Source organism: Petaurus breviceps, unplaced genomic scaffold (assembly GCF_028583685.1).
Source record: "Petaurus breviceps papuanus isolate PSGF00001 unplaced genomic scaffold, PetGlider_PUasm1.0 185, whole genome shotgun sequence".
Taxonomy (NCBI): Eukaryota; Metazoa; Chordata; class Mammalia; order Diprotodontia; family Petauridae; genus Petaurus; species Petaurus breviceps.
In genome coordinates, this window is record NW_027185797.1 from 9,616,741 (window position 1) to 9,643,419 (window position 26,679).

Consider the following 26,679-nt stretch of genomic DNA (forward strand, 5'->3'; position numbering starts at 1 on the left):
TAATTTAGCCAATTTTGAACTTAATTTAAAATTACTTTGTTTTAAGAATTCATGCCAACACTCACAGAGAAACAAAGAGTTGGCATGGCATACTCTTTGCACTATAAATCTCATTTTCTAATTTGTCATTCTCCTAATCCCCCACCAAGATAAATAAGCATCTAGATCCAGTACCAAAATGGAGCATCACAACTCAACAATTGTACTTCTATGAAGTCAGAGACATAACATAAAAATAAGGTTCTAAAAAGAATAAAAAAATGAAATTACTGCAAAAATGACATTTATTGTTAATAAAAAGAAAGCAGGTTAAAATAAACTAGGAAAAGATTAAGGAAAAACATCTATCAATCTTAACCTATTTTCTGTTCTTTAAATATTTTGTGTATAGTTTGGAGTACATTTTGTTTCCTCAAAAATTAATTGAGACTTTGTTAGAGTTAATAAATAAGTACAAATGAATTTCCTAAGACTCCTTCCAAAATTCTTCCACCTGTTTCTCTATTACTACAAAATTCTCTTAATTAAGATCCCATTTATTTGAATAAACTAGTCTAGATGGAAGTTTACATTGTATCCTAAAATAAAGAAGCAGTTTGCTAAGCAAATTAATAGTGTAAACAAGATTTCAAGGAAGAATATTTACAGTATTTAAGAGAACAAACTGTTTTCAAGTACCTTGAAGTGCTTTAGAAGCACCCATTTATATACCAACAAGTAATATGCCAATTAAAAGTCACTTTTATCTTTTCATTATGGCAGGTCTTCCAAGGACACCTACTAAGCACCACCCAGATGTCATAGTTATAGATACATTTGAAAATAAACAGCATTTCTTAAATTATCAATTCACTTATTCAACAAATGTTTACAAAATACAACATGGGACAAGTTCTCAGCAGGAACACAAGGTATAACCTGTGCTTTTTGTATTTGTACATATATATGTATTTGGAAAGTGAGTGAACAGAAGAAGCACCAGAACAACTGATGTTAAAAGATATCAAGGTGCAAATGTATAGTACAGAAAATAAAGTGTTACTAGTTCTGCAGGGGCTCCTTGTATTTTAAAACAGCACAAATTCTCATGCATAGAACATAAAAATTAGGAAAGCAACGTGGTCTTCATACTTGTTAGAGGGGGAAAGGCACAGAGCAGAAAGTAAAGAGTTAGATAGAAAATGGAATCGAATAAGCCCAATGCTGTTTGATGGTGCCCTGGGAAAAGTCATGCATGAGATAAGGAAGCCAACTGATTCAGAAATGGGGCACTGAAGTGGTAGTTACCATATATGATGAGATGGCTCTGAGGGAATTCTTGGGACATTACAATACATCATGAAACTTTTTTGTTATAGAAGTCTGAATAGGCATTACAGAAAATCAAAGGAGTATTTATTGTGCACACTTAGTCATTTAAATTTAGAAAACATAATTTTAAATTCAGATTTGAACATAGTATCTCACATGGTACACAATTGTCCTATGTATCTCCCTCCCATTTTTGATAAACAACTGTTTACTCTGTGCCTACATTTTTACTTCCTTTCCTTTAACTCTCTCTTAAACCCATTGAAATCTGGCTATTGACTTCATCAGTAAACTATTTTCTCCAAAGTTACGGATGATATCTTTTTATTTTTTTAAATGGATTTTATTGAGATCTTAAAAAAACAACAACACAACATCTTCTACCTACAATTCTCCCTGAAAACTCCCAACTCCACTTGGGTGGGGATTTTTACAGTGTCAGGTGCCCTAGAAGCCAAGTCAATATGGCCAGAGGCCCTAGAGAGGTGTACTAAGGGAAGCACAGACTGAACCTTAGCCCCCTGGGTGATCAAGATCTAGGGACAGCTTCCTTGTCTTCAGGAAAACAAAAGAATGAAAACCCAAAACAAAAAAACTAGCCTCACCCAGGGGAAGTAAGAGGGGGGAAAAGAGGGAGAAGTGAAACCAGGAAGATAATGGCTCCATCATAACCTCTCTTTAATTTTATTTGCTGTCATTAAATCATTTTTAGTTGCGTCCAACTCTTTGTGACCCTTTTGGAGTTATCTTAGCAAAGATATTGGTGTGGTTTGTCACTTCCTTCCCCAGCTCATTTTATAGAAGAGGAAATTGAGGTCAATAGGGTTAAGTGACTTGTCCAGGGTCACACAGCTAGTGTTGGAAGCTGGATTTGAACTCAGGTCTTCCTGACTCCATGACTAGTGCTCTATCCACTGTGTCACTTAGCTTTCCCAAGCAGATTATATACCAGGAGAAAGATCAGGGCTGAATATAAAGATCTGACAATAATCCATACAGGGTTGGGAGATGATTTCATTATCATGGAGAACTTTTAAAGGAGGAAACTCTCTCTATGAAAGCAGGTTGGTACCATTTTTGCAATTTTAGGGAGTCTCCTTGTACCCTTAAAGGCTACAGGACCCACACAAGCTCTTAAAGTCTGTATGCTGCAGAGTCAGAATCTGAACCCTGAACCCTGGCCCTCCTGGCTCTCAGGCTACTTCTCTATCCACTAGAGGATTGTCAGGTCGCCCTAGAGATGATCCCCTGAATATGGGAAATAATGAGATGAGCAGTGAGAATACAGAATACAAAACCTTGGAGGATACATTCCATGTGGGTGTGATGTGAATGAAGATCCAACAAAGACGTGTAAGAAGGAAAAGGTCTAACAGGTAAGAGATCTAAGTGAGAACAGTGTCATCTAGTCAATATGATGAAATGCTAGAGGGGTGGCATGGGTAGCGAGGTGGCTGGATGTGCCACTGGCACATCAAACCCAACATGTGAAAACAGAACGTGCAATTTTCCCCTCCAAACTCATCTCTCTTCTCAACTTCCCCTTGTTGTCCAAGGCACCACTCTCCTTCCAATCACAGAAGTTTGTAATCTCAATCTCAGCCTGAAATGCTCACTTTCATGCACCCCACAGGGAAACTCAAGATTTCTCACATGTCTCCTTCTCATCACCAAAACAAGCACAAGCCCTCTTCACCTCCTGCCCAGACTATTGCAACAGTTTTCACATTGATGCCCTGGTCACAAATCTTTCCCCTCTGCCAATCCTTCCTCTATGCAGTTGCCCAAATGATTTTCCTAAAACACAGCTGTGTGCACATTCTGCCATCCCCTCTCCATCCCCTGAAATCACCAGGATAAAATATCAAGTCCTCTTTTGGACTTTTAAAGCCCTTTACAACCTGGACAGTCTTCTTATACTTGAGTTCTTTCCCTTTCCTCCACCCTACGCAGAGTGGTCATACAATCCAAATTGTAGCTCCTCTCACATATCTCCATCTCCCCTCAGTGCTTGAGAGCTGGGAAGAATGAGTCTGAGTGGTACAGCTCCCTTATGCTAAGGTTTAACTTTCCTGGAATTCAGGGAATGCTCCCTTCCTCAGGTACTTGGCTTGCCTAAGTTTTCTGGGTCCTTGGCTCCAATTCCTCATTCGTGATTTCAGTGGTCTAGGCTACTGCAGGGCACACCTTACCCTTTGAGTGCACCATTAGCTTTGTCTAGAGACTTAGATCAGTGTACATCATTCTGCGAGTCTGAAACACCAGCTTGTTCCTAGAACTGAGGGCAATTAAAGCCCAGTGATTAGTATGGTATCTAGCATACGGCAAGTACTTCATAAACATTTGATGATTAAGAGAATGTTCATACTTCTAAGTCCTACTTATGTCCTCTGGAGCAACATATAAAATCAAGTTCAATCTACTCTCATATGGCAGCCTTTCAAATACTTTAAGGCACTGATCATGTTTCCTTTTAATTATGCTTTTTTTCTAAGGAAAACATCACTACTTTGACTAAAACAGGGATTTCAACTGGGAATCCACGAACACGAACACACACACACACATACGAGCTATTTATTATTAATACATAATTAAATGTGTAAGTTATTAAAGTTATATTATATCTTCATAACTGTAATTCAGTATAATTAGTTTACTTGGTAATGTTATGCATTTTATTTTATACATTTATAAACATGGTTCTGAGAAGAGATCCATACGCTTTTACAAGACTACTTGGCACAGGAGTCCAAGATGCCTCCACAGTCTTTGCTGGGCCAGGTTTCCAGAACCATGGCCATCCTGGATGATTTTTTTAGATGTATACCCTCCCATCATCATTCTAGATGTAACTGGGAGGGTTCAAAGCATTTCCCTGACCCAGCAAGAATCAATGAAACTTAAGACTAGATGACCTTTCAAGGATTCTTGTCATGTTTTTACACACACACACACACACACACACACACACACACACACACACACACACATACACAATACTGAGTTTACTTGCGGTCTTTTTTTTCACATTTACTACTATGTGGTCACTTCTCCATCCAGTGGTTGTATATTCATTATCTAGAACCTGATTTCAGGACTTCAGTTTTACTTTTATGAAATTTGTCTAGTTAGCTTCAGGCCTAATTCTATAATCTAATGAGTAGGTCTCCCTCCCAGTTTTATTTCATCTGCAAATATGATAGGCATGTCACCTACATATTAATATACGCCACTGATAAAAATGACAGCACCGGGACAAATACTATACAGGTATAGATCTCGGCAGCATGTCACTAGGGACCTGTCCTTCAGAGGCTGACAATGACAAATTAATCAACAACTGTCACATGTAACAAAATTTTTATACATTTGTAATTTCCTATTTTGTATATTAGTGAGAAAATATCACTATCATTAAAAAAAAATCTATTTGTGAGACACGGAGAATTAGGGTTACAAGGATACGCCATAGTGTGAATTCCTTTCATGTAGGGACTGGACCATATGGCGTCCATGGTCTCTGTTAAGCCATAATTTCTGTGATTCTGATTATAAGATGATTATCTGATATACAATCTTTCAGTTAAGCCTTATACCACTCCTGTGAGGTAGACAGTACAGATATTGTTTCCCTTTTAGAGATGGGAAGACTGAGGACTAGAGCTATGAAATAATTCCCCCAAGACTGTATAATTCATCAAAGTGACAGAGCTAGGACTCAAATCCCAGTGGTCTTTATGCTACATTATACCAACTTTAAATTTATTTTCTGGTTGACTATCTAAAGCAACTGCTCCATTGATAGCTGATTTATCATCTCCTTATTTATCCTACTAGATAGATGGTAGTGGTAGGAGGATTTCAGGGAAGTTCGAAGAATGTCATGAAAATTCTCACAAATGGTACGGGTTTTTTTTTTTTTTAATCTTAGCTACTGAAATACTTTTCTACTTGATTTGAGAATTCAGTCATACCATAGTGATCTAACTTCTCCACTGAGGACTGCTTTAGCTCCATCTCAGAAATTTTGGTTTCAGCTCAGAAATGATGTTTCATTATGAATTTCTTTCGCATAATTATTAATTGTTGCTATAATTTGTTCTTTTACCCACTCATTATTTAGGATTTCATTGATCAACCTCCATTTAGGTCAGTACTTTTGCTTGAGCTCCCTGAGCTGATTACTATTACTATTCTGGTCCCTTGACATTTATTTACAGTTACCTCTGTGCTCTGGAACAGCATCGATTTTTTTAAAGTTTTACATAGTGTTGAGAAATACGCAAATTTTAGCAGTCCCATTTAGAAGATGCCCTGTCTTCTAGCTCTAGTTTTTCCATAAAATTTTGTTCATTTTTTTTTTTTACTTTCCCACTTGTTTATCTTTCTGTTAAACCCTATGCTGTAAACTCTAAGGCACAGTGTTTAAATTTAACAATTCCAATGACAGAAAAACTCTGTAAGCAACTTGGAGAAAGATCCTCAAATATAAAGGAAAGGAAATCTAATAATGTAAAGACTATTCTGCACCTACAAGAAACTGCAAAAGGGATAGAATGTGTTCTGAAAAGCAAAGAAGCTCAAGATGCAACCCAAGGTGACAAATTCTGCAAAACTGAGCCAAATCAATGAAAAAAGATGACTGTTCAATTAAAAAGGGGAATTTGAAGCATTCCTACAAAGCAAACCAGACCTAAACAGATTATCTGGAAAGGAACAAATGAGTACCTAGAGAAGGGAGTGAAGATTCTGGGGCCCATAAGGAATGAAAGAACTTTAAGGAATTTTGAGGGAAAAAGAAAAGGGTCAGTCATCACAAGTGACAGGATGACAGAGAAATAGATGTGTTGCTGCTGCTCCTCTTAAGAAGCACCTCACATGTTTCCTCAGCCTGTGCTATAGGAAATAAGTTCATTTGCAGCATATACCAGCATAAAGTTAAAGGCCATTGGGTAGTAGGTGGCTGTAATATAATGCCAAGCAAAGGCAACTTCCCAGGTTCAAAATACCAGCATAGGTGCTCTCTATTTTATTCAGTGACAAACCAAGAACAAAGAAGATCAAAACATGACATCATTCCAAATACAGCATTTACTAAGCGTGATTAAATAATCTCCAAGGACTACCCCACCCCAGGACCTTCCAATCATTCAATCAATTACAAAGTCTCTGTTCTAAATACTTCTCCACCCCTAGGCTATACCTTAATTAAGTCCACCACAAAGCCCCTCTTCTCAAATGGAGATTAGTTTCCAAACATAAGGTCAAAAGTTCCCCACCCCTGGATCACAATAGAATCTACCCCAGAGTTACATCAAGTTTAAACACAGCACTTAATACCCAAATGGAGGTCTTTTCTTCATCTTGACATGAGGCAAGTTCTCAGCAATCTTAGTTCCTGGGGAGACAAGGCTTAGCAAGGCCATAAGATACATTGCCAGTCCCTTCATGAATTTATCCTCAGTCTGTAGAACAGTCCTAGAACCCCTGAACACATTAGCAAAGCCCTCTCCCAGGATTTCTGTAAACATACAACAAGAAAATCCTTCTTCAGGGCTTCCGAACCAACAGAAAGGTTCCCAGACCCCTGCAACAACAGCACTGTCCTTCACCAGTGGACAGTATTCACTCTGTCTGCAGGACAGTCTCCAGACCCCTGCAACAACAGCACTGTCCCTCACCAGTGGACAGTATTCACTCTCTGTCTGCAGGACAGTCTCAGGGCTTCTTAGCGAACAGCCAGGTTCCAGGACTTCTTCAACAAAAGGACTGTCTTTCACCAGTGGACAAATCTGGCAAAATAACATCAAAACAGACAGACAAAGTACCAGCAAAACAGCCATGTCTCCCCAGTCCTTGGCAGCTCAGGGGGCAGGTCTCAAAAGTCCAGAGCAATTCAAAGCGGCCACCAGCAATTCTCTTAGCCTCTCTCTCTCCACGAGGCGCTGCTTCCAAAAAGATCTTCTGCCTCTCTCTTGTCTCTCCAAATCTACGTCACCAGCTCCTCCCAGTTCAGGACTTTCTTTTCACATCAACAAGCCCATCCCACAGGTGGGATTAACAAGCTCTGGGTTTTAACACAATCAATTTGAAAACCAAGCCAATACAGGGGAATCTTTAATTGCCATTACTATCACAGTGGCCAGAAGATATAGTACAGTAATGAGGACAGGAAATAACAGTACAAGCCACTAAGATACAACAAAGGGTAAACATAAATTGTTCGATTGTTTGCCTCACAGCATTAAATCCTTATAGAGATAAATGAATTCTAATATAGTGAATGTGATATCTTAATTGCCCCTCAATTTATAAATGAACAGCTATTCATATTTTGAAAATTTATTCACATATTGAAAAATGAGAGATTTCTCAAATCTTGCCAATGACCTTGAGTCTTTGTTACCCAAGACATCTTTGGAACTAAAAATAAAGTCCACTATTTAAACTTGTGTCTGTGAAACTTAAGACTGGGATAAGTCTCCAGGGTAATGGGTAGAACTAGGAGCAATGAATGGGTAGAAACTGCAAAGGAAATTTAAGCACTCTATAGGCAGACTTCCTTATAATCAGAACTAACCCAAAGTTGAATGGGTTGCCTCAAGGGGTAGGGAGTTGCCCTAACTTAAGATCTTTAATCAAAAACTAGCTTGATTACTTACCAGGTCAGAAGTTGAGAGGAATCTATTTTGATTCCATTCCAATTCTGAAATTCTATAATTCATTTCAGGTCTTTCTTTTTGGGGGGGAAGGGGCAAGGAGGGAAGGAACAATGTTGTACATCTTTAGTTGATCATGGCTCCCTTTTATTTGATAACAAGAAAATAACTTAACAAAATTATCTATGTGATCACATCAAATAAATTTACATTACTTTAGCATATGCATAGGAGAATGCAAATCATAGATTTAGAGTGGTAGAGGTAACATTAGGCTCTCTCCCTCATTTTACAACTAAGGCTACTGAGGCTGAGGGAGGTTATAGTCCCAAGTCATTCAATTTAGGTCAATGCTGGCAGAATAGGAGCATAAAGGCAAATCCTAATTTCAAGTACTTCTACCACACTATACTGCCCCTATATAATATTCCTTGCTGGGAGGAGTCCATAAAGCTATTCTACTCTACTAAATCAAACTTTTAAAAGGTATGAAAAACACAATGAAATCACGTATTCTCTACAGATTTTGGTCAACTGTGTGACTTTAAAGTAATGGTCAGTTTAAGAAAGTCATTTCTGAAAGACACCCGTTTGTCTGTAATATTCATCAAGGGTGGCTAATGTGTTTATACCATCCTCATAAAGAATTTACAAAGGTGAGAAGATGGTACACAACTGCAGCCTCATTACTTGTTGTTATTTTTTGTAAAATCACTATTCATTGATTTTCCCCAATCATCTGATGCCTTAACTTTAATACAACATAAGAGTTGTTTCCTCAATGCTTTCAAAATTGTGGTGCCTGCAGAATGTTCCTTTTTTTCTGTACTTCCTTGGTTCTTTTCTTGAGTCCCATTCCCTTGTTAACAAACATATCAGGTCTGTTATATGAGGAGTTAAGAATATCATGTATTAATCCCATCAATGTCAATTATAAACACAGCCAATTATAGAAATGTTGCCAAATCCCTTACATTTTTCCTCAATCTGTTGCCATTCTTTCCAGTTTCATTGATAAATGTTCATGAGATGATCTAGCTTAGATGAATTTTAAGACAAGCCTTCTACAAACCCATTTACCTATGAAATGATACAATGACAAATCAAGTCAATCTCCAAATTATTGAAGGCATTTTCATCCTAAACATTTTCAGCATAGCCAGGACTCTTGAACCATACAACTTGATAAGTATTATTTTTTATTTCTAACTATTTTTAATTATTTCATTTTGTGTGTATGGCTATTTAAAAACTTGTAGTTCCAACTGTGATTGATATTTGGGGGCCAGATTCAATGGTCTACCCACTGTCTTAACACCTACCTAATTATCCTTATTGCAGAATTTTTTTGAACACTGTCAAGATGATAATAATATTAACAAAGTACCAACAATAATAATTATAACAATAACTAGGATTTATATGGTGTTTTTAGGTTTTCAAAGTACTTTACACATGACATTTCATTTGATTACTGAAGATAATAGATAAATAATACTGAAGATAATAGATAATTGCATATGTAAAGTGATGCTGTTTAAACAAACAGCAAGATTTGTTTAAATATATATGGAATACAGATTACATGTTATGGGTCCTCAAACAGTGGTCTAGATTTTGTGAATGAAAGTAACATAGTTCATTACAGAGTGCTGGATATAAGCGAAGCTCAGTATAACTGCATATAAGCAACGATTAGGACTGATTTTTTAACTTGATAGTTATTAGTTATATATCCTATGAGATTCACTTAATGTGAGCTTCCATGTCCTGAACTGGAAAAACAAAAATATAATTGCAATGTCCCTTTGAAAAGTTGACCAGAGACAAGTACTTTGTAAATCTAAAGCTCTATATTGGTAAGTCAATTAACATTTACAGTGCTAAACTCCAGAACACAAAGAAGGACAAAGGACCATTACTCTGCCCTTGAGAAGTTCCCTGTCTAATGAGGAAGACAATACGCAAACTTCTGTGTACAAGTAAGCTACTTATAGGATAAACAGGAAATGATCAATAGGAGAAAAGACAGTAGAGCAGAGGGATTAGGAAGAAGGCAGGATTTTAGTTGGGACAGAGATGAAGAGGGAGAGTGTTCCAGGGCACAGGGAAGAGCCAGAGAAAATGCCTGGCGAGGGGAATGTCTTGTAAGTGGAACAGCAAGGTGGTCAGTGTCAGTGGCTCATAGAATGAATGTGTGTGTGAGAGTGTAAGAAGGTTCTAAAGGCTGGGGACTTCAACCAGAGGAGGCTATATTTGATCTGGAGATGATAGGGAGTCCCTAGAGTTTATTCAGTACAAGGGTAATATGATTAGGCCTGTGCTTCACGAAGATCACTGTAGCTGAGTGGATGGACTGGAGTAGAGAAAGATTTCAGGAAGGAAGATTGGCCAGCAAGCTTTTACAATAGTCCAGGTGTGATGTCTGAAACAGAGAGGTGGCCATGTCACAGGAGAGAAGGGGCCTAAGTGAATACTGTTACAAAGGTGAAACTGACAGGTCTTGGCCACAGAACACGGATGTAGCAGGTGAAGATAACACCTAAGGGCGCTAGCCTGGGGGCCTGGGAGAATAATGGTCCTCTCAAACAATGTGCAAGTTTGTAAGGTGGGAGATTTTGGAGGAAAAGACAATGAGTTCAGTTTTGGACATGTTGAGCCGAAGATGCCTACAGGATATCCAGTTTGACATGTCTGATGGGAAGTTGGAAATGCAATTGTGGAGGTCAGCAGAGAGAAAAGCCCTGGATAAGTGGATCTGAGACTCATCAATCAAAAGAGACGAGAAATCAAGAAAGAGGAAGGCTGAGAAAAGGCCATTGGATTTAGCAATTAAGAGATAATAACTTTGTAGAGAATAGTTATTACCATTGAACAATGATGTTGGAAGTCAGGTTGTAGAGAGTTAAGAAGGGAGTGAGAGTAAAAGCAGAGGCAGCTATTGTAGATGGTCTTCTCAAGAAGTTTAACCACAAAAGGCAGAAGAAGAGATATGGGGATGATGGGGAGATGGAAGGATCAAGGGAGGGTTGTTTTTTTTAAAATAGAATGTGGGAGACATGGGAATGTATGTATAGAATTATTTTTATTTATAATTATTATTAGCCATCATCCAAAGAAAATTAATGTAGTTCAAAATTGCTTTCATTCTTCTAGCTTATAATAAAAGTACTTAAAAATCTTACTTTTTAGAGAAGTACAGAAAGGAATAATTGACTGATTGTGAGTGTAGTAAGGAAGGGCATTTTCCTTCTCTTTCTTAGAGTGTTGTTATACAGACATAGAACATAGAAATGTTAAAGAACACATATTTTCCCCCCAATAAGATTCTTTTAATTTTTATCATCTTTGCATAGCATTATTTTTTCATATTTAACTTTTAAAAGGAATACACAAATGCAAACTCAGAAGCTGAAACATTATATAGAAGTAACACTACCACTAAAAAGAACTAAAGCTATCTTTAAGGAACAATAAAATGTATGTCTCTATATTTTGTTCTCTTATTTTATATCACCTGTATTTTCCCCAAATAAAAGATATAATCATGACCTTTCCCATTACTAAGCAAATGTTTAATTGATTTTGCATATGTTCCCAGAATACCTAAACTTAAAATTACTATAAACCAGAGAAGACTGATACAAATTACAGTTGGTGACCCATGGGGGCAACAGTATGGTATCTCAATTGGGAATACACCATAAAGAGAAGATTGTATACAAAGGAAGGTTTTCAGATATGGACAGCTGATCATCCTAATGTTTCAAATGTAAGCCTATCTTTACAAAGACAAATATTTACAAAGTCTTTGGAAGAAAGCAGTTTACTATGTAAATAAACAAATATGAACATTTGTTCATGCATTCTGCAAATATTTGTTGAGTGCCTACTATGTGCAGGGCAGTGCTGGACATCCGGGAGATATAACAAAGAGTAACAAATATTTCTTCTAAATATGAAAATAGATTTTTTTTTTCCAAACCAAAGGAAATGTTTTAATTTTTTTAAATGGGAGATACATACTACTGGAACAACTGTACCTTTAAGCTACTTTTATGTAGCCATTTTATTTGATTTATCATTATTTATACTATTTATTTTATTTGGCCACTTTTAATTTGGACTTTTACTGTAGTCAGAGCTGCTGAGTGCCTTGGAAGAAGGGGAGGGGAGACACCGCACAGAAAGAAGCCTGGGCTTGGGGTCTGAGACTCAACTTTCAGTCCAGTTGTATGGACCATCTACTATCTCTAATTTCTTGCTTCAGTTTTTTCACCTTTAAAATGAGGGAAATATCCCAGACAAGCCATGAAGCTTCCTTCTAGCTTCATAAGAAAAAGGTGAGGTAGTGACTGCAGTATTTCTAATCTCCTTATGTAAGCTTTCTTCATGCTCTAAATTATTTTCTCAAGGTTCCTATATTCACCACATTCCTGGAAATGTTTCACTACTTAAGCTAAAGAGCTATTTATAGAAATAACTAAAGAATATCAAAGCCTTAAAGGGTCTATTCAATCAGTCACTAACTTCCAATGAGAGTATACAACCCTGCCTACAATAAGCATTTACAATATGCCACTTTAATCCATCAAACTTTAGATTACTTTACAATAATACAAACAACTCTGAATATTCTGTGTTTTGATGTTAAATCTTTATTTGATGAAGCATTATGCTTCTAATAGGAGAGGCATTGCTAAATGAAAAACTTTCACAATCACTTTGATGTAACTTCTGTTTGTCTAGTTTATTTAGAAAAGGGAAATTTTTTTCTCCTATACTTTACTCCTTTCTACTCAATTTCAACATTGTGTCAGTAGAAGCTCACTATAACTGAATTTTAAGTCATAATTTCCTTTCGTTTAGCACAGGGCCTAGCATGTAGTAGGCATTTAATAAATGTTTAATCATAGATTGATTGATATCATAGATCTATTGATCTACCTACCACAGTAGGTCTACGTGGAGTACTGAAGAGGCTTAAGTTCAGTAAGGACTATGGTCAGCCTCCAAGGCACATTATATTTAAATGTGAACACCTGTTTTGGTTTTTAGCTAGTGCAAGCTACACTCACAAAACTCCGGAGCATCTGTGACATAACCGATTCCAGAGTTCCCTCCAATGATCAAGATGGCAGCTCCTCCATGTCTGCCTAACATGTGTGACTCTTGTCCAGGTCTGCCCATAAATTTATCACAGAGAGTCATTCAACGTGTCTTCTTTGCTTTCTTCTAATAACAAGAGTAGCAGTGAAAAACTCTGATGATGTCTGCTGCCTCTCACTCTGGCTGACCAGCCTATCTCCTTTTTCTGTCAAAGAACTGCTTCATAACATCCTTTACTCCTGTTTTTCTTTGGAGTTCCCCATTGGTTATATGTTACACCAACATTTGCCTTTCTATTATTCATCTTTAGTTCTTTGAGAGGAAACAGTGTTAAGGTCTCACTGAAACAAAGCAACAATGGCAAAATGTTTGTATTTAAAATATGGGCCTTGGTTGTCATGGGAAGCTTGGGTCAGTAAGAGCATTTATGAAGTGCTGTTATGCCAGGCACTGGACTTACAAAGAAAAGGCCTTCGGTGGTACATCTAACAGAAACTCAAAGTGGATGTAAGATACCATGAAAGGGGAGGCATTAGAAAAAGCAAGCTTTGAGCTGAGTCCTGAAGGAAGCTAGGTTGGTGAAGAGGCAGAGATGAGGGTGGAGAGCATGCCAGGTATGGGAGGGAGATGGGAGCCAGTGGGACAGATATGGGAGGTGGAGGGCCATGTGGGTGCAACTGTCAGCAGGGCTGGATCATAAAATATTTGGAGGGGAGTAAAGTATAAGAAGACTGGAAAGGTAGGAGGGAACCAGGTTATAAATGGACTTAAATGTTAAGTGGAGGACTTTATATTTGATCCCAGGGGATCATAGGGCCGTTGGAGTTCATTGAACACAGGAGCAACATGGTCTTTAGAAAAATCAGTGAGTGGAGGAAAGATGGGAGGGAAGAAGAACTTGAAAGTGCTTTTCAACTTCTTAAAACCAATACGGCTGCTCTCTTCCTTTTCATTTTGGGCAGAGATTATAGTCAATTTGTATTTTCTGGCCCCAAAATACATATTATTGGACAGGTGCCACACAGGGTCCATTCAGAAGCATGTTAAACATGCTTCATCCAACTGGTCTTCCTGTGTAGTCAGAAGGCCAAGCTCCTGTAGTGATTATATTCCCCCACCCCTTGCAGGGGAAGGCTCAGCAATAACTCTGGGCTTGATGAAACCTCAAGTAGCAAACAGGAGAATTTGAAGTGTGATTTTTCCTACAGAAAATGCACCTTCTGGGGTTCCAAATGACACTGGATCTTCTCTATCACTGTGGTGAATGATTTTGGTGAGCAAACATTTCCCTGCTTTATGTTTTTGTGAGAGGGTTACTAGACATTATTTCTGTTGTTACACCTTTCAAGGAACCCTAGTTGATCTTTATATATAGATAAGTGCCACTTTGTTGTAAAAGAGCTGATAAGGGTGTTTTTTATTCTGCCAAGCTGAATGCTATGTTTAACAAAATATAGATATTCTAATTATAAAAATATATATCTTTCCATGGGTATAATTCAACAATGTTCACAATATTAAATGTCCTAATGTTCAAATATCAACTCCCATTTTAATATCTACATCTCATTCACTATGCCCTTTTCAACTGAAACTTAACCAAAGTTCTACAACTAGGGAGAAAAACTTGGAAAAAAGTATAATTGAGGCATCTATTTTAATAAGGCATGTATCATACTATACATTTGTATAAAAAATCTTGAGTATAAAAATAATTTTTAAAACAGAACATCCAAGATATATCTGCTGAATATTATCAATCAATCATGCAATGTGTTACTATGAAGTTCTAATTTGAAAAAAGGCAATTTGCATTTTCCCAAATTCAGAGTCCTGTGAATACTTTTCAGATAAAGTGGACTGGTCGATGAGCATTCATTAAGGGCCTACGACAAAAACCTATGGACTTTTATTAGGTAAACTATGCTTCTGTTCAGGTCACCACACTAAATTGTTCAACACTTCCTAAAGAGTATTATGCTAAGGGGCGGCCAGGTGGCTCAGCGAGTAAGAGCACCGGCTCCAGTGTTGGGACGACCTGGAGATCGAATTCCGGGCTCAGACACTCAGCACCACACCCAGAAATAACTGGCCGTGTAACCTTGAGCAAGTTACTTAACCCTGATTGCTTAAAAAAAAAAAAAAGAGTATTATGCTAGTAATTTCCTGGTTATGATGTGTTGGAAAATCAAGCATGTCTAAAGCTTGTTTTAAAGCTGATAAAGTTAATTACTCACACATTATACATAATATAAGGACTCTGGTGACAGGACAGTGGTTGGTTGGCAACAAGCGGATGAGTCACATTTCAAACTTCGTAAATCCTCAGTTTAAAATGGCTTTGCTGGTGCTGGTCAGATACTCTGAGGTGATTTTTAAAGGCACAAAATATTTTAGTTGCAGATAATGATAATCATTGACTATTTTAATGAAAGGGATGCTTTTTGTAATGTGGGAAAACCAAAGTATTATGCAAAGTTTTTACATGGAATGCAAGTACATCAAAGATTCTGTGTGTAGTGGGGCACCAGTAAATGAAAACAAGGTATGACTAACACTGAAAAGTATACTCCTTGCCATGATAAACCTCTGTATTGGCTAGATTTTTAATAAGTAAGCCACGTTACAAATATTTAAGACAGGTCTACTTTACATTTTTTACTACAGAGAAAAGTAATAAGAGAATAGCAGCATCCAAGTGAAAAAAGAAAACTCCTTTAAAATTAAAATAGACCAAACAGAAGTTAATGACTATATGAGTCAATAAAAAATATTGAAGGCAAAAGACTGAAAAAATCAAAGTACCTCATATCAGAAGGAAATGACTGGGGAAAAAAATCAAGGAGAAAAGGTCCAAGAATTAGTGGACAATGTGAAGACCACATCTGAAAAAAGGGCATGGAAACCATATTCAAGTAATCATGAATACAATAGCTGCAGTGGTTCCCCATCACCTCCAGAATCAGGGATAAACTCTTTTATACAGCCTGTAGGCACTTCATATCCTGCTCCCTTACATTTCATTCCCCACCGAGCACTCCAGGCACATTCTGGTCATAAGAGCAGACATGCAATCTTCATGCTTTCCACTGTCTTCTCTGGGCCTCTGAACTCGCTGATCTCCATACCTGGAATGCCTTCCATCTTTAACTCTGCACCTTGGAATCCATAGACTCCAAAAGACTTGGCTTACAGCTCAGAGGTCTGCAGAGGAGGCCTCTGCTGGTCCCCACATCTGCTTATGCCATCCATTTCAGGTAGTCTTCCATCACATTCGTTTCTTGGTAACACTAGGAATTAGCACAGGGACTGGCCTGGCAATTAAAAAGGGTTCCCTGATTAACAGAATGACAGACTTCTTGAAACCATTAAGGAGATTACAGAAAGAACAAATCCCAGATTCGAATGTGAGGTTCAAGTAACTTCCCCCTGTGCTGTAAAAGCTACTCCTTACATGACTCCTTTATGTGAAAAGATTTTCCCCATTCATTCTATCTCTCCCTTCCCCTTTCTCCTATGGCATCCCTCTTTCTCACCCCTACATTCTTTCTCTGGAGATCATCTCAACATAACTGACTAACACATGTGCCACGTGTCTAAGTAAACACTTTCTAACAATGTAGACACCTTCTAACTGTCCTAATAATGATAAAGTTATTTTTCCATAAATGAATGTCAACAGTTTAACTCCAAGCTTCTCTTGAGTCTTCTGTTTGAATGATGAATTTTCTAATTAGTTCAGGTAATTTCACCAAGAATGTTTAGCATCTTTCTATTTCATGAAACATCCGTTTTCCCCCTGAAGGATTACACTCAGTTTTGCTGGGGAGGTTATTCATGGTTGTAATCCTAGCTCCTTTGCTCTCTGAAATATATCCCAAGCCCTCCACTCCTTTAATGCAGAAACTGCTAAATCTTGTATGATCCTAACTGTGACTCCAAGATATTTGAATTGTTCTTTCTGGCTGCTTGCAATACTTTATCCTTGAAGCAGGAGCTCTGGAATTTGGCTATAATATTCCTGGGAGTTTTCATTTGGGGCTCTTTTTCACAAAGTGATCAGTGGATTCTTTGAATTTCTATTTTACCCTCTGGACCTAAGATATCAGGAAAGTTTTTCTTGATAATTTCTTGAAAGTTGATGTTTAGGCTCTTTTTTGGATCATGGCTTTCAGCTAGTCCAATAATTCTTAAATTATCTATCCTCAATCTATTTTCCTGGTCAATTGTTTTTCTAATGAAGTCTTTCACATTTTCTTCTATTTTTTTTTCATCCTTTTGACTTTGATGTTTTTTGTTTCTTTCAGTCCCATGGAGTCATTAGATTCCAATTACCCAATCCTAACTTTTAAGCAGTTTTTTTCTTCACTGAATTTTTGTACCTCCTTTTCCATTTGGCCTATTCTGCTTTTAAAAAGGAGTTCTTTTCTTCAGTAAATTGCCATGCCTTCTTTACCATTAGGTCAATTCTATTTTTTAAGGTGTTATTTTCTTTAGTAATTTTTGTGCCTCTTTTACCAAGTATTAATTATTTATAATAATTAATATAATAATAATATAATTAATTCTCTTTTCATAATTTTCTTGCATCACTCTCATTTCTTTTCCCAATTTTTCCTCTACCACTCACATCTATTTCTGTAACTCTTCCAGGAATTCTTGCTGGCCTTGAATTCAATTAGCTTTTTGGGGGCTTTGCTTATAGTTGTTTTCACAGTTATCTTCTAATTTTATGTCTTGGTCTTCCTTGCCATGATCAAGTTCTTTTTTTTTGCTGTTTGCTCATTTTCCTAGACTATATTTTTACTTTGAACTTTTATTTTAAAAGTTGAGCTCTGCTCATGTGGGGGTGGGGAGGCACTGTCCCAGCTTCAGAATTTTTTTTTGTTGCTGTTTCCAGAGCTAGTTCTAGGGGTCTGCAAGTTTTCAGTGCTTCCAAGGGGGTCTTATCCCAGGAGAGGTGTGGTCACTGTTCTTCTGGTCTGTTCTCTGGCCTTAACCCAGAAAGGGCTCTGTGCCCCTACAGCATTAAGTACTACTGTGCCTCTTGGGCCTGGAGCTGAACCAAGTCCCCTGCTCTTTTGTATCAAGTATTAGCACTACACTTGAGTGCTGGAAGTGTGACCAGGTCTTTTTTGCCTTGTGACTGATCACAAGTGCTCCTCTCTGTCCTACAACTGTGACTCAGGACTGGTAATGGGGAATGGAGCTGCCAATCAATGCTGGCTGCACCCAGTGCCAGCAAAAGGTCCCCTGTAATCTCTTTCTGACCAATTGTTCAAACCCCTCACCATCTCCAAACTGAGAGCTCCCAAAGCTGCTGTTGCTTCTGCTGCTTTTACAGCTGCCTCCAGAGTCCAAGGCTGGTACTTTTGCCATGTTCCAAGCCTGTGCCTACCCCAGATTACAGACCTATCCTGTGGACCTTCTAAATTGTCTTAGACTGGAAATATGTCTCTCTCTGACCTTTTGTTGAATCACATGATTTGAGGAATTCTGTTAAAGTTGTTTAGAGAGGACTATTAAGAGATTTCAGCCTGGTCCTGGTCTATACTCCAAAGGAAGGAAATGTAAAAAGTAAGAGGGGAAAAAGGTGAAGACAGACTTAGGGATGGATAAGAGATGAGCAAACCAAATTGGTCATGAAAAAGGATTTTAAAAGGAAAGAAGAATATGAATCTGTGATTGGCGTATGGGCAAGGGGAAGAGTAGAAAGGCAGCAGGCAGAAATAAATTCTCAAGCACAGATCACTAGTGTTGTACACAATACTTCCTGACAGAAGTAATGGATTCAAGCTGCAGAATGAGACATATTTCTGGACATGATCTGTGTGGGGATTTGTTTTGCTTGACTTTAAATATGTGTTATGAGGTTTTTGTTTGTTTGTTTTTTTTATTTTCAATTTGGGGTCAGAGAATATGAGAATAGAAAATAAATGCTTGTTAACTGAAAAAGATTAAATAAAAATTTAAAAACTATTCTAAAGCAACTTTCAAATAACTAATAAAATTAAGTTCTACTCAATGAGAATAACAATCTATATCTAAGATTCATTCAATGGAAAGGAATAACATTAAACAAGAGAAAACATTCTAGGGGTGCTTTAATATAAATCAGAAAATCAAAAAGAGAACATCACTGGGCAACATTCAATTCATTGCCAATAACTGAAGGGTACAACAATTTAATCAGCCATCACTTACGACAAGCTGAAAATTAATCGGCAATTTTAGGGGCTTCCTATGAAGTAATTTCTCACTGAATCAAGTATATTTCAGGGTCATATTGGAAGAGCTGAAGAATTTCACTAAGCCAAATAATTTCTCCCCCCCGCCAAATTCTTTCTAAAAAGAATCGTTGTGGCCACACACACATAAATTACTCTGTTATGAGAAATTAAGGCATATGTTTTAAAGGAAAAATATTTCATAGAGAAATGTAAGAGTAGAAAAAAAAATTTTAAGGAAAAAATGCACATAGCTTTCAAGTAGTTGTGAGATCAAATTCTGTAATACCTTCATTCTCCTGGTGCTGGAGTTAGTAATTTAAGTCCCATTACAAAAGAACCATATATGAGCAGAATACTGAAAACTTTATAGCTCTAGTGATTTTCTTAAAACATGCCATCAGTATAGCCTCACTTGAATTGTCAGATCTCTCAGTTTGCTGGCAATTAAACCAAATTTGTCAATCTGTAATTTGTATTAATTTGAAAGGCTGAACGTCATTTGTAAAGTAGTCTTCACTATTGTCAACATCTAGGCAAGCAATATTGCTCTTAGCAACGTAGATAAGAAAAATAATTTCCATTATAATATGCCAATGATAATTTTATTACAATAATAATTCATTATGTAAATGTATAAGCTAGAAATTAGAGCTAAGAGTCATCTACAAATTTTTTAAAGAAATATTCTACTCTAAATCTAATTCATATCCTCCCAAAGCCAAAAAAAGATCTGAAAAGTAAGCAATGTTTTCTCTTGTCTATTCAATTCCAAATAACAAGTCTCGTTTATTTTCTCCCTTTGGATTGATGGTTAGACCAAGTACATTCCCATTTTCATGTTAAATAAACACAACTTAAATATTGCCAACAAATGGGACAAAAAAGAAGAACTAAGTTTTTTATGTTGACTACTATGACGATACTAAGGAAATCGCATTTTGCAATATGTGGCATCCTTCCACATCAGGTTTATTCAAAGACTACGTAGACTTTCTGGCACTTATGACTTTGGGAAAGGGTTATAATTAGTTCACTAAATATATTTAGAAAAACAGAATGTAAAATGTAAAGTTTAAAAAAAATGCTCACCTTCATTTTATTTCATAGGTCACGGTTATACCATCTAATAAGATAATTAAAAACATGCAAGCAGCTGGTACTGCGGCTAAACAGATTAATGTAATAGTCTGTAGTTATATGTGCTGGCAAGGGGCTCGCCTCTTTGGCGAGGAGAAGGTCAGCTGCCCTTGGGAAAGGAGAGAGACAGACAATATTCCCCCTTTCTCATGGCACTGCATTGCAGTCAGAGGCTGAAGTCAATATCCATTGTAAACTGCTGAAAGCAGGAAACTGTTTCCACCCTCATACATAGCAAGGTTTTGAGCTGCACTGTATGGAGAAAACTCAGAGGATTTGAAAAAGAAAAGACCTTCCTATAGGTCTTATGAAAAAACTAGAAATATTTCAGAAAACTAGCATATTTAATGACTTTTGGATTCTCTAAGGTTTTTTTTCTTATTTTTAATTGCAAAACACCTAATTTACAACAGTCAGAAGAATTAAGATTAGATTTCAGTAACACCCTCCAATAATCTATCCTATTTATCCACATTTCACTTAGAAATCAAGCTTGACCTTTATGAGCTGGAGGAAAGTGTACTCTATCTCATCTGCAGGTTTTAAAACAACTGCATGCAAATTAAATCACCTAGTCTATGATAACATTTGAGGGCAAACATATCAGTAGAAAAACCCAAGTCCCATATCAATAGGATCAGTCCACTTAAATGCTTTACTCATTGTTTTTCAGAGTTATAATTATTCATGTAAACACACATCTCCAAATGAATCCTATTCGAAGCCCCAAACTGCACCTCAAAACTGGCTGAACACAATCAAATATAATTTTCTTAAGTTCGTAATTAAACTTTCTTAAGTTTATACATGTAATACTTTAAAGATCGAGAGTTCCATACCATAAGTCTACTTTGCTATGTGGTACAATGTCTGGAGCAGAGGGGCTTGGAGTCAGGAAGATCAGAGTTCAAATCACACCTCAATCTCTTACTGGCTGTGTGATCCTAGGCAGGCTGCTTCACCTCTGCCTCAGTTTCCTCCTCTGTAAAATGGGGATAAGAGAACCTACCTCCCAGGGGTGTTTTGAGTATCATACCGATAAGCATAAACTAAGGCTTAGCACTGGATACATGCAAAAGTTTAAGTGTATTTTGTGAAGTGGTAAGCAAAGAGGAAGTCAGAGAATTTGCAGCTTTGATAGGATGAGGATGGCTTGACTTAACCACTTATGGGACTGCTTTCCAATTAGCTGAGGTAAATTCCAAGAGGGAGTTGGGATGCCAGTCTCTACCTGAATACCAGAAAATACCAAAAAAGTGGGAGGCAGTTAGAGAACCTGAACTTTCTGAACATTATTTCAAAGTATTATCATAATTTTTTCTAATTATTTTAAATAATATAAATAAATTAGTTTACTAGTTTAATATAAACTAATTAGTTTAAGTAAAGCTTAAGAGAATCATGATATGAAAAAAGCAAAATAATTTCTATTTTCAAGACTGGATTTTCCAAAAAAAAAAAACAAAAACAAAATCCAAACTTTTATTATGATTACAGTGTAGTTTTGTATCAATTTGTCTGTTAACTTTTTGATAGGCAAATAAAACCCTGAGCTGTGCTTCTATGAATTTTTCTGTATTTAACCCAAATTTCAAATTTACAACTAAGTTCATTTTATTAGAGAAGCTATTGCCTACCAAGCAGAAAATATTCATTTCACACCTTAAAGACTATAATACTATTTAATAATAGTGCTGGCCTGCCAACTATTAAAAGCCAGTTTCTATATACTGAACTACCTTAGTTTTTTATCTTGCCTTTTTTTAATTACCATGATAAATTAATGTTCTAACACTAAAACAATGACAGGCATTGATTAAAAATATATTAGTTAACAACTTTAGTATTATTGTGCAAAGTTATATTGGAACCTTCACTTTCAAAATACAATTATCATTCAGTAATACTTGAAGCTGAAATACTTTAATCTTCAAACTATACAAGGACAAAAGAAACTACAACTTAATACTCTGCTTTCATATTATCACATTTCTCTGGAGTGGGTGCTTTATAATATATCTCTTATTTACTGTAATTAACAAAACTACCAACATAGTAAAATATAATTTGTCAACAAAATTTACAATAGCTATGTGGGATTTTCCCCCAACCCCCTACTCTGGTTTAAACACATCCTTAATTCCCTTTTCAGTTACTACTGGTTCTATAGTCGTAGTAGTAATAATAATAGTAATACTTTTATCCAATTTCATGTCACTTTGTGGTCTTCAAAGTATTTTCGCTTGTAACAGACCAATCCTACAACAGGGCATGGTCTGTATTATTACTTCCATTAGAAAGATTGGGAAACCAAGTAACTACATAAAAGTAGTTACTTGCCAACATTCCTATCATTCATTAGTACTGATTCTGGACTATTAGTGCCCTGATTCTTTCTTCAAGTATCTTTCCATTATGGTTCAGTCCAAGTACATCAGAGTCAAAAACATTAATCACACCTTTTTTGAAGAGACAAGTACAGTCCTAAAGACACAAAGCATGCCGGTCCATCTCAACAGGGCTACTCTAGCTATAGTAAAGCCTGTGCATGGCTCTCTTACCATCATTGCGAGCTTCATACAGCAGTGTTTGCTTAAAGAACTCTCTTGTGTCAAATCATTGGACACATTTATGACATGGCCTATTGTGACTAGGCAGCTTGGTGGCACTGGGCCCAGGGTCAGGAAGGCCTGAACTCCAGCCTCAGAGGAGCTGTGCAAACTGAGCAAGTCACTTTACCTCTGTTTGCCTCAGTTTCCCCAATGGTAAACTGGGGATAATAATAGCATTTACCTCCCAGGGCTGTTGTGAGGGCCACATGAGACTATGACTGCAAAGGGCTTAACACGGTGCCCTTCGCATAAGAGACGCCACATAAATGCTGGCCACATAAATGCTGGCCATGCTGATGAGGACAGCAGAGAGGTTCACGCAGTCTCTCTAGTGTGCACTATACAGAAAACTTAAGAGCCTTTACCTGTAGGATCTACAAGATGTGATCAGCCCAGCAGAGCTACAGTGACATCACCGTGCCCCAGACTTCACCACTATTCTCCCACAGAGAGCATGTCACTGTTGTTTTACCAATAGTAGCTTGAACAGGCTCAGGTATATGACAGTGCTAGAGTCCACATCTCCCATTACTACACCAAAGGTGAAAAATGCCAGAACAGTAATATGGTCTTAATCTAAGCCTTCCATAAAGGCTCCTTAATCTACCCGAAGCATTAATGGCTGTTATTCTTCAACAGTCGTATTGCAAAGGGATTGTACAACCAAAAAACCAAAAGCTGGCTGCCTTTAAGTAGGGTTCATCAAGAGAAAAGCTGCTACATGTGATAAGTGAGAAATTATTTGTATTATAAATCACAGGCATATGCAGGGACTCCAGTTTACAATATTAATGGAAGAAGATTGGCAGCTTACACAATAACTCAAATTTCAGGAAGTTTATGGAGACCTTCCTTCATTTACTCTTCTAGTCAAAGACTGAACATCTATTAGATTTACCAGAGGCTGGGAGGGAGGAAAGGGAAACATGAGGAGGTGTAACAGAGAGAGTAGCCTGCCTACCAGAAGTGTATAATCTCAATAATGCTGAAAGAATAAATAAACACAAATAATTATAACATATGGGGAAATAAAATTTATAGCAGTAATTTTAATACAAAGAAGTTGATGAGCAGTACTGTATTTCCACCTCGTTTTTAGCTTTTAAAATCCTTTACAACTTTGCCCCAACCTACCTTCTAATGTGATTACACATTACTCTCTATCACAATTTATAGAATCCATCTAAACTGATGTCCTTGCACACACAGGATCACGCCCCTCATGTATGCCTTTGGATACTCTGTCTTACCTAGATAGCAATTTTCCTTCACTTCTCCATCTCAGAATTTCTCATTTTCTACAAACAATTCTTTGTGTATCAATCCTTTCTGGATGCCCCTAACTTCAGTAATTTTTTTTCAAAATTACTTTGTATTTATTTCATACACATTTTATTCTCTCGATTTACAGAACAAATGGAAATCCCTCGAGGGCAGGGACTATTTTTCATTTCTCTTAGTATTCCCTTCATCTAGCACAGTGCTCAGTATATTGTAGGTATTTAATAATTGTTTGCTGATTAACTGCTTAAAATTATATGCTAAATCTATAAAATCTATGATCATAGTCCACACTTTCATGGTGAATTTATGCTGCCATTAAAAATAAATCAAGAGGAGCAGCTAGGTGGCACAGTGAATAGAGCATGGGCCCTGAAGTCAGGAGGACCTGAGTTCAAATCCGGCCTCCAAAACTTAACACAAAAACTAACCATGTGACCTTGAGCAAGTCACTTAACCCCAATTGCCCTACCTTCCCCACTCTGGGGAAAAACAAAAGCAAAAAAAAAAAGTCAAGAGACTCAATCACTCATAAAGATAAAGGGCTGTAAACTAAATGCCACTTTTTAAGTATCACTGCCATTCAAAAAATATCTCAGCATTTAAATTGTATTTTTCAGAAAATAAGACCCAGCATTTAACCCTTTTATCAGTTGTATGATAAAAAAAGAATCTATCATCTTCCCTAGATTCTCTATCAAAACATAAACATGCTCAAACATGCACTCAACCAAAATTCAAGTTGGGAGAAAAACACTAACAAAAGTTCAAATAGGGCGGCTGGGTGGTACAGTGAATAGAGCACTGGTCCTGGAGTCAGGAGGACCTGAGATCAAATCAAGCCTCAGACACTTAACACCTAGCTGTGTGACCTTGGGCAAGTCACTTAACCCCAATTGCCCTCCCCTCCCCCTTCCAAAAACCAAAAAAAAAAAAAAATTCAAATGGGTACGTTTTATTTACCAGACTATTATTTTGCCACTGAGCAAAATATAATGCTGCCCTATTTCCTGACAAGCCCCCAAAGGAAATGCTGACAAACAGCATTGAATACTGTTGTGAATTCTTTCTGAACATTCTAAAACTCTCTTGGTATCAGTGGACTAATAGTATAAAACCCTGAGTATGTTATTATTAGCAGGAAATATTATCAAATGTAAACAGAAAGCTTTAGCACTACTACAACTTTACTGAAAGGATAAGGTACGCAGGAGCTAGCTATATGATAGACACTGGTCCTACCTGTAGGAAATAAAAGTTCCATCAGAGTCTGTGGTAGGGTTTATTCTTCCATTTTCATTGGATTCACCTAGAAAAGAAAAAATTACAAAATGCTCAGAAATAAAACAGAAAAAGCAAAAGCATATAGATGTATACACATATATACACGTACAGGTGTAGTTATACACACATATGTCAGCCATGTTCTTGAGTATTCTGGTAAAAGAAATCATTTTTGAGAACCAATATTTGTTTTTTGAATTTGGGCACTGGTATTATCCAAAGTAAATGACCATGTAAATTCCTAGTAGACACAAAGGAGATAAATGTCTATAACACAGTAATTTCTACACAGGGGATAGATAGCTAGTTCATCATCAGTATGGTCTGAACTTTAGGCTCTACTAATTATAAACCCTTGAAATAAATCTGACGTTGTCATCTTTTGTTGGCCTATGCTTCTGACCAATGATGAAATAAGTACCACATAGCTGTCTAATTTCCAAGAACATAATACACTAAGTGAGCACAAACCTCCCCCAGGATAATCTTCACGAGTCACTTCATTTGGCATGACAGCAAAGAGAGGGGCAGAGGGACATAAAGCCTTAAGCCTGGAGCTGGGGGTTGTTGTTCAGCTGTTCACTCATGTCCAACTCTTCACGACCTCACGGAGCAAAGCATGCCAGGCCCTCCTACCCTCCATTATCCCTCAGATCCTCTCCACGTGCACATCTGTTGTTTGCATGACACTCTCCACGTCACACATGTCCCCTTTTCCTTCTGCCTTCAATCTTTTCCAGTGAGTCCTGTCTTCTCGTTATATGGCTAAAGTACTTCAGCTTCAGGATTTGACCTTCCAGTGAAGAGCCTGAATTAATTTCTTTGAGTACTGACTGATCTGATCTCCTTGCTGTCCAAGGGAGTCTTGCACCACAGCTTGAAGGCACTGACTCTGCGGTGACTTGGACACTATTGGTTTCTGCCACTAAGAGCTTGCTGACCTTGATAAGTTACGTACTGTACATCTCTTTGATGATCCTCATTTCCATTACAAGAAAAAGAGTGGGTTAGAATTGCTCTAAGGCCAATTCCCTTTGAATGAATTATTTTATT

At 37.2% G+C, this 26,679-nt stretch overlaps 1 protein-coding gene across 13 annotated transcripts in view; it reads right to left on the reverse strand.

Moving 5' to 3' along the window:
* Positions 1 to 26,679, reverse strand: part of TBC1D5 (TBC1 domain family member 5) — a 630,316-nt gene that overhangs the window by 268,961 nt on the left and 334,676 nt on the right. For all 13 annotated transcript variants that reach the window (XM_069088446.1, XM_069088447.1, XM_069088443.1 and 10 more), the window contains one exon: positions 25,585 to 25,651. In XM_069088446.1, coding sequence (XP_068944547.1) covers positions 25,585 to 25,651 — 67 coding nt within the window. The remainder of the gene's footprint in view (positions 1 to 25,584; positions 25,652 to 26,679) is intronic.